Here is a 9,400-nt window from a genome sequence, read left to right on the forward strand (position 1 = left end):
TGACTGTCCCATTAAAATTGGACACATTTCTCTAATATAACTGTAGTGAAGGGTGAGAGCAGTCACCCCAACCGGCCTCAAACCCAGGTCTATAGGGTACCAAACCTGCAGCTTGACCGCAACACCAAAGAGCCAGGCTCCTTGGTATGGCAATCAGAGCGCATACTCAGCTGTAGTGACAGCATTCTGCACGCGCGTGCGTGCGTGCGTGTGTGTGTGTGTGTGTGTGTGTGTGTGTGCGTGTGCATGTGCATTCACTTGACCCTATAAAGCACCTTTCTCTGCATGCTATGTTGTAGCTCTCCCCTCCTCAGTAACAGGTTGAGGACCTTGCAGATGTTGTCATGGTAATTCGGCTCAGGAGAGACAGAGACAGACAGAAAGGGGGGGGAGGGGACAGCAGCTCAGTGGACCACTCATACAGGGAGCAAGACAGACAGACCACTGGTTTAGCTCAGCATCACAATCAGAATCACATCAGATGAGGTGTGAGACAGACACTTGTCTCACCAGCAGCGTTCAGGGTTCAGCGTTAGTTCCTCACCAACGGCAAATTCTCGGCCGGCAGCTTGTATGGACAGTCGATAGGTCCTCGTCAAAGCTGGCCAGGTCCTCCATCTCCACTTCCACAGCTTCCAAAACTCCCCCAAGGTATAGCGGCTCTTCAGCTTTTCTCTGCAACAACAGTCTGTAAGCCAAGTGATTAATATACCCAACGTGAGCTAATAAACAGCCAAATGTATCATATCGCCATTACAATACAGCACACACACACAATACACAATCTGACTAGACAAAACACATTGCAATACTACATGTAAAATGAACAGCAAGTAATACAAGTAGCAGGTGTTGGTGGGGGGGGGGGGGGGGGGGACTGAGGTGCAGTCTGAAGAGGTGGGTCTTTAGTCTGCGTCCAGTACTGCGGGACCAGTACAGACAGGTGTCACAAAATAACTAGCTTTCCTGCTCATCAGTGCAAGCTCTAGTCCACCATGCCACTAGAGAAACAAATCCTGATAACCATCAACCTCCATTGGGCCCTTTTTATTTTATAATGATAATGGTAGAGAAATGCCTTAATAATGAATGGAATTCTGTTAATACCAAATAAGCCTACATCAAGTTGGACACTGTCACTGCTAATCCTCTTCAGCTCTCCAGGTGGGGTTTTAGTGGAGTAAGATAAGAATAGTAATAATAATAGCCTGGGTGAGATGGCAGTGTGAATGGACACCCAAGAGCTCTGCTCTGTGATGGTCAGCATGTTGCTCCACAATATTCCACTGCATGGGAGCTGGGTGGTTGAATAATGTGTGGATTAGATTCGTATTACTGTGGCCAGTAACAAATGATACGCATACAGTACATAACTCAAAATCAAAAACATATTTTATTAAAAAAAGTACAAACATAGCATACAGTACAGTATTTGATTTACTTTAGTCAACAAAACAGTCAACACAATCATTTTAAAAACTCTGCATAGTTAATATTGCACGGTAATATCTGATCACACTGATCTGACATACATTTCACACAGATGTATTTTTAATGACAAATATCCTTTTAAAAAGACAGAAGAAAACATTACTTTCAAACAGTATACTGAACTGGCAAAAGGGAGGGGTTCCTATTGTGAAGATACTGGCACAGTACAAAACTACAAAATTACGCATCAACTGGAAGTATCATTAGCTCCAATTGAGGTTCATTGTGCAGTGGAGCTACATGTAACAAAGACAGTGCTGGGTTAACAGTAAAAATCAACTCATTAATCATAACAAAGAAAACCGTGGAGGGACTCGGGCTGCTTGGCAACATGGGGAAAGAACGAGGGCAACCTTTCACCTGTGCCAGAATCTTGCGCACAGATTGCAAGTGTAGGAACCATATCGTTGATGCATTTCATATTAAACGCTGTAATACTGTCATTAATGAACTGGAAGTGTATGGAAACCATTTCAAAACGTGTACAGTCCCACTCCGACCGTTGCCAAGGCGACGCAAACACCGAGGAGCAGTCGCAAAAGAGGGGAGGCGGTGACGAGCGCGGCTGGAACTTGTAGTGTCTTCGCCACTGTTCTGTCCCCTGGTAAGTGAGGGGGAAACGAGCAATTAGCGCTTAGCTTGATGCGACAGGACATATGCTAAGTTACACATTTGTGTAGATGTGCACATTTGTATTTGTAACAGTAACTGTGTATTGTGTTTGTATGTCCAATAATATCAGTTGCTAAGTCAGCCAGTGCTGATGAGTGCTGTACAGCTGTGGATCTGTCTCTCATACCTTCAGCACTGTAGCTGCTGTGTGCTGCGTGTCTGTGATGGACATCACCCTCCTCTGTGACACTTAAGATCTTCTGTAGCTCGTCAAAAACCTGCATGGCAAAAGCATAGGCAATGTTCATATAAAAGATCCTCCAGGTTTATTATACAACTGACCACAGAGCACTTTTATATTTTGCATATAATGTTAAAACATACTGTTGTATTGCATAAAGCACTAAAATGTGTAACAGTTTTTTTTCTTTATCCAATAATTTATTGCATGTTAAAATAAGGAGCACATTTAAACAAGGCACACCCCTCCTTTACTTCCCCCCTCTTCTCATTTTACTATCCCATCTCCACCCTTCTTCACATCATTTGAGCATATACACTCCCAACTCTTCAATTTTTCTCTCTATTCCTTGTCCTCACATCTTCCCTCTTTCTCCACCCTCATCCCGCTCACCTCGATGTTGAGCTCAAAGGCTCTCACAGCTTCCTCCAGCACCCCTTCCCTCTCCTCCTTGGTCAGCTCGATGCTGTTCATCCTGCTCCTGTACAGCTGCTTGAAGCGATTGGGACTGGTCACTCCAGGAAACGAGAAGAAGGACAGACCCTCCCCGCTTGCTAGCCCCAGGGACTTCTGGGTAATGCGCCCCAGGACCTGGCCCCCTGACAGGTCTCCCAGGTAACGGGTGTAAGCATGGGCCACCAGAAATTCAGGATTTTCTTTGCCAACCTGAGAGAGAGGAAGAGAGCTTTAATAATGGAAATATTTACACTTCATCTTACATTCATGGCTATACCTTGCCTTAAAGTAACAACAGTAAATGATACAGTTCAGTTCACAGTACCTTTCTCAGTCTCTGTGTGTATCTGTGGGTAGCAGCTGGGACGATGATCCTGTCTCTCCAGCTTTCTCCGTAGAAGTATTCCAGGTCCTTCTCCAGTGACTCCAGTCGCGCCAGTTCCAGGGGGAAGTATATTGGTGCAACACCTGGGTGAGAGGAGTTCCTGTCCAGGTCCTCCTCCAGGGCTCTGTATATCTCATACAGTGAACACAGGAGAAGCTGTAGGGGGAGAGAGAAGTGGGGGAGGGGGTGTTAATAAATACATTTGTTTATTTATTAGTAATGTTAGCTGTAGCTTGTCACAATCACCTGTTTATCTGTGTACCAAGACACCATGCAAGACATTCAGACCTACTGAAGTGTACATTACAGTACATTAATGTTTGAAAAAAGTTTGCTGATGGTTAAATGTACTGGTCACCATTATATGTTTTGGTAAAACATTTGTTTATTATGACTTGGACACACAGGGTTGTTTTTGTCTGTAGCAACGCAGCATGAAAATCTAGTCTTTGGAAGTTTTGGCAAGTTTCCAACGGAATGCTGTGTTACTATGTACAATGTATAATCAACAAATGCCAAACGATTTACAAAGCAATGCCTTTAAAATGTAGGCTGGTTGTGTCACTGAGACTTGTATCAGTTGCAAATATATACATCATTATATCATTTAACAAATATAATTTGTGTTTTTATCAGAAACAACAAATTGCCCACTTGGGACAATAAATGCATCACTATGAAATTTTGAGTCAAAAGTTAACTGCAATAAGATAACTGAGATTAATCATAATTTCATCTTGCACTCAGATCAAGCAGTTTTATACTTTTGCTTAGCAGAACATCATATCAAGAGCAACTGAAACAGCTTACAGTTTTTACATGTTACTGCTTTATATGCTGGCTATTAACTAAAAGTGTTCAGATAAAATTCCTTGCCCAAAAGCAGTGGCCCATCTGGGAATCAAACCAGCAACCCTCAGGTCACAAGCATTATTTTCTACCATTACACTACGCGACTGCCCTGTGTATTTGTCTCTAACAGCCATAAGCTTGTAGAAGGGATTCAATGTGTGGCACATGACCATCTGCAATGGTGACAGCACAACCTTATGGTACAGTACCTAATCTACAGGTGTGTCATGCTGACGTGATACCCTGGACAACTGCTAACACTACAGCCGCGTGTCTTGGCGCTTGCGAGTATGCTATTGTACAGCTCTGTAGATGATTACTTACCTTATACTGTTTCAGGGTAATTTGTCCTCTCTGGTAGCTCAACATTAGCTGGGTATTCTCCGCTCTGACATGGCTGTCCTTGGTCACGGCTTTAATCTGTTCTGACAGATCACTGCAGGGAAAAGGAGGTGTGTTACTACATTATAGTCACCCACTCTGAATTAGACAGCAAAGCAACACAAAAGTTGTAGAAAAGGGCCACATGTTTCTATTTCTGTCTTTGTCTTTGTTTGCGCACCACCCCCACCTCTCACAGGCACTTGTTTACAACTCAGTTGAAATCTGCCCAAATCGGTCCCGCTGCTCCCCTTATCAGCAGGACCCCCGCAGGTAACCTGAGGCACAGGCGCACCCCCAAGGAAGGCCCCCAGGTCACCATTTGCCTTTGGACCTGCCTGTATCCTTTGGCCACCAATCAGGGCCTCAATAGGGCCAAGGATACAGGACAATATAAAGGTGGTGGTGACCTCCCCCACCTCAGCACTGCAACAATACCTGGGAGGTGAAGAACTGGGGAGACCAAGCCCTTGGGGACCAAGCATTGTGCTGTTGTTGTGTGCGTCTGTGCCAAAGAAACCATACACACATACAACACACAAACCCTCACATCCACCCATTCAAACAAAGTCTGAGAGACACACTAAAGCCATTACCTGCCACTGCTCTGAACTCCTCCTGTCCCTGTGTACTTTTCTGTCTTCATCTCTGTGACAAAAGAGGAAAGCAAGTTAATAATCATAACACAATTCAATGTTCCAGCAGTACTATACAAACAAATCAAGTGGCAAAAGGAAAGGTTGATTATCTTAGTTTATTATGGCAGGACTTTTATTTTTGTAGGTATGCAAATTGTTCATATTTTTGTCAGCTGAGCAAGAATCGCAACACTGTACAGCATCAGTGAGAGATGCGTGTGTGTGGTGTGTGTTTGCTGTTTGGGTTTGCACTGTGCCTAATGTTATAACATTGAGCCAGTCACCTGTTAGTCAGTGCTGGGTATTTGTGGATCTGTCTGTCTTACCGTGAGGCATGTAGTTATTGTTGTGTGTTGTATGTCTTTGGCGGATGTCTGTCTCCTTCTCTGTGATGCTTAACATTTTCTGTAGATCGTCAAAAACCTGCATCATAAAACACAAATGATGCGAATTGTCATTAGACTAAAACATACGGATGTACAGATAATGCTGCACACTGAGAAAAACAAATGCTGTCCATGCAGAGAGAAAATAGGCATTGCCACAATAATGTAAACAAAGCGAGCTTTAAAGAATTTCAACTCGCAGAGTCTCTCACACTAAGGTGGCTCTGGCAAAGCACTGTTTTATTCTCCAGCATAATATATGATACAGTCTAGACGTACACTGGGCACCAAAAGGCAGCTCAAATACAAATTAAATCCCTAACCCCCTTTACACCGCCTCAGCACCCTCAAACACCCCACCAACCGCCACATGCCTCACTCGCTTACAGTGTTTATCTTTAAAGGATCACCCAAAAACATTGGGGCAGATGTAGTGCTTTTCCTTACAGTTTGCATTAGCATAATAGCTGTACATGGACACAACAAACATCCTAACTGCACCTCCCTCTCTCCTTCCTACTTTCCTCACATCCTCTCTTCTTCCTTCCTCCTTTTTTTTTACTATGCAACATTTGAAAGTTAATCTGTTCCATTATTTCCTTCCTTTATCACATTAAATTTTACCCCCTAGCCCTCCCCCATCCCCAGCCTCTGCTGTTGTCCCGCTCACCTCGATGTTGAGCTCAAAGGCTCTCACAGCTTCCTCCAGCACCCCTTCCCTCTCCTCCTTGGTCAGCTCGATGCTGTTCATCCTGCTCCTGTACAGCTGCTTGAAGCGATTGGGACTGGTCACTCCAGGAAACGAGAAGAAGGACAGACCCTCCCCGCTTGTCAGCCCCAGGGACTTCTGGGTAATGCGCCCCAGGACCTGGCCCCCTGACAGGTCTCCCAGGTAACGGGTGTAAGCATGGGCCACCAGGAATTCAGGATTTTCTTTGCCAACCTGAGAGAGGGGAAAAAGTATTTAATAATGGCAATATTTACACTCACTCTTGCATTCATGGCTGAACCTTGCCTTGCAGTAACAACAGTAACTGATACAGTTCAGTTAACAGTACCTTTCTCAGTCTCTGGGTGTATCTGTGGGTAGCAGCTGGAACGATGATCCTGTCTCTCCAGCTCTCTCCGTAAAAGTATCTCAGGTCCTTCTCCAGTGACTCCAGTCGCGCCAGCTCTTGGGGGAAGTATACTGGTGCAACACCTGGGTGAGAGGAGTTCCTGTCCAGCTCCTCCTCCAGGGCTCTGTATATCTCATACAGTGAACACAGGAGGGCCTGCAGAGGGAGAGAGAAAAAGGCAAATAAACTTCCCATAAGAATGTTTTCTCACCAACAGGGGTGTTCTATGAGTGCGTGCACAAACACACATTTGACTGTACGGACTCAAAGACGGGTTGAAAAACTGAACACATACAGTACAGGATAATCACTGCCTTAGACTGGAGTTTGCATTTAATCTCTGCACATATCACAATGAATTGATTTGTCTTTGACTGTCATGGTCAAATAGAAAGATGAATTATGGTCATGAAAATAAATCATGTAATAAGGTAATATATGAACATAATAAGCAGATAAAGGTGATAATTATATTTCTATCATGTAGTTATGGATTAATTGGACAGATTATTGGCTGGACCAACCTTATACTGTTGCAGGGTAATTTGTCCTCTCTGGTAGCTCAACATTAGCTGGGTATTCTCCGCTCTGACATGGCTGTCCTTGGTCGCAGCTTTAATCTGCTCTGACAGATCACTGCGGGGAGAGGGAGGTATGTTAGTGCAGTCAGTGCAAGTCATAAATTGACTGGAGTCTATTGTTCATTAACAATGCAATGAAAAGGTGAATTATGCAATATTCTCCCTGACTGGAAACTACAACATTAACACTGCAGTCACTGAGAGACAGAAAGAGACTGATAAGGCCAAATTACCAGTCTGCACAGCCTGGCACATTTTCTGCATTGTTCTTCTTTTCAGTCTCCATCTCTGTAACAAAGGATAGCAAGTTAGTGTAAAGTCTGTAGCCATACACATAACGAAAATAAAAATCACATTGTGGACAATGTTACGTTTAAGCATGAATAAAATGTCTAGATTAGACTATATGCACGTTTGGTTACTTACTTGTTAATATGCCTCCCGTGTATTTACTGATCTATATCCCCGTCTTTCAGTCAGATTCACTTGTCTTCTCCAAGTGCAATAGCAGTGTTTTTGCCCCTGCTCTCTGCCTCGTTTTATACCAGATTTCTCCTCCCCTCAGCCCTCCCTCTCCTTCTCAGCTGAGAGAAACAGGAAATGAGAGTTGACTCATACAGTGTACCAAAGAGAAGGGGGGGGGGGGGGGGGGGTAAAACATGATGGTGCAGATTTTTTTTCCAGTCAGGGAGGGAGGGGTAAGAGGGAGAGAGGAGTGATGAAATCTTGACTCGGTGAAAAACTGAATCACATGAGAGGGACGATGTTTTTGTCCTGTGTGCAGCAGTACGATGCCCTTCCTAAGTCTGCCAGTGCATTCTGAGTTTCTAGTACAGATTTTTTTGTTATACTGATAGAAATCTTATTTTGGATTTAAGAAAACCAAGCAAAAAAAATATAATGCAATTGTAGGGGCTTATGCACCTCCATTTAGGACTTACATTTGAAGAGGATCAGTAGGTTTCAAAACTGCAACCTGTTGGTTATTATCTATATAATTAATTAAATTAAATAGTCTGTATTTTTTAAAAATTATGGCAGGAATTTGTTTTAGTAAACCCTATTATATTTTGTGTAGGTGGAATTTGCTAGCAAGAACACAATCTTACTTGCAGTAAACTGGCATTATCACCACCACAACTGTTCATCAAAAGAATGCCACAAATTCAGTAGGCATATCAGATAAACATAATACTAATTTTACTCTGTCACTGTTTTTTTTTTTTTTTGCTGATTCAAGGTTTCAACACACCCTGCCACTCTGTCTTTTGTACGTGTTGTTCAAGTGCAAAGTTACACTGATAAGAAATTGCTGACTTAAGGTAAATCCTTTTATTGACAAGATTGGAGTCCTTTCTCCTCTTCTACAATATGACTGAGCCTCACCAGATTAGCAGTGTAATACAATTAGAGAGGAAGTGAACAAAACTACGGTCAAAATAGACAACCTATGTGTCAAATAATGTGTCCCTTTGGCTCAAGTACAACAGAAGTGACCCTCCTCTGGCACAAAAAAAGATGCCTGACAGTTCTAGCTTGGATGGAAATACCTACAGTTTCCCAGTGAACTGCAAATGGGTTGTCACCATTAATATTATTATATTATATGACAAATTAAGGTGAATTATTTACTGCTTTTGCCAAATTAAGGGAAGCCCAAAAATGAACAACTTTTACATGCTCTTATCTGGAGCAACTTGTGTAGGCTACTAGTTTTACATAATGTCCATTTATACAGCTAGATATTTCCTGAAGCAGTGCTTGGTTAAATACCTTGCTCAAGGGTACAGCAGCTGTGTCCCAGTGAGGAATGGAACCAGCAACTCTTCATTACCTTGCCCTGCTCTTTACCAATGTGCCACACTGCCGCATCAGGACTCTCATTCTGCGGTACGCTTACATGTTCATTAAAACATATTTCACTTGAAATGCTGTTTGCCCTATTATAGCAACATTGCACTAATGCAGCATTCCTAATGTAGAAAACCAAGTGACACTTAATCATCTACAGTATACATTAAAATCATTTCTTCCCCCAGGAAAGATAAGGATCATGTTTTTTTTTTTTTTTTTTTCTACAGGTGGGATAACTGGGCATTTGAGCTTTCATGTTCAAATCCAAGGTTGGGTACAGTGGTTGTACCCTTGAGGAAAATGACCACATTTCACATTTAGCCATTTGACACTTGTACCCGCAGCAAAATAAAGACACGTGCATAAAAAGCAGCACATTCCTTATGTAATTGCTCTGTGTAGGTA

General features: G+C 42.9%; 1 protein-coding gene across 1 annotated transcript; it reads right to left on the reverse strand.

The window, feature by feature from the left end:
* Nucleotides 1-1,370: 1,370 nt before the first annotated feature.
* On the reverse strand, nt 1,371-7,647 carry LOC118778157 (heme oxygenase-like). Its single transcript, XM_036529553.1, has 12 exons — nt 7,568-7,647; nt 7,375-7,429; nt 7,085-7,196; nt 6,501-6,716; nt 6,113-6,385; nt 5,383-5,479; nt 5,015-5,066; nt 4,362-4,473; nt 3,126-3,341; nt 2,738-3,010; nt 2,291-2,381; nt 1,371-2,092 (listed from the first exon to the last, which is right to left on the reverse strand). Exons 2-12 carry the CDS (start codon nt 7,425-7,427, stop codon nt 1,965-1,967), a joined length of 1,623 nt encoding a protein of 540 aa, XP_036385446.1. The 5' UTR covers nt 7,428-7,429; nt 7,568-7,647; the 3' UTR covers nt 1,371-1,964.
* Between the last annotated feature and the right edge of the window lie 1,753 nt (nt 7,648-9,400).

Source organism: Megalops cyprinoides, chromosome 1 (genome assembly GCF_013368585.1).
Source record: "Megalops cyprinoides isolate fMegCyp1 chromosome 1, fMegCyp1.pri, whole genome shotgun sequence".
Lineage (NCBI taxonomy): Eukaryota > Metazoa > Chordata > Actinopteri > Elopiformes > Megalopidae > Megalops > Megalops cyprinoides.

What these genes read in the sequence shown, in the direction of transcription:
- LOC118778157 (XM_036529553.1), bottom strand. Translation starts at nt 7,427, where the DNA reads ATGGAGACTGAAAAGAAGAACAATGCAGAAAATGTGCCAGGCTGTGCA. An exon ending in TTACCCTGAAACAGTATAAG is followed by an intron (nt 3,342 to 4,361) that starts GTAAGTAATCAT and finishes CTCCCCCTACAG; the next exon opens with CTTCTCCTGTGTTCACTGTA. An exon ending in ACACACAGAGACTGAGAAAG is followed by an intron (nt 3,011 to 3,125) that starts GTACTGTGAACT and finishes CCTCTCTCTCAG; the next exon opens with GTTGGCAAAGAAAATCCTGA.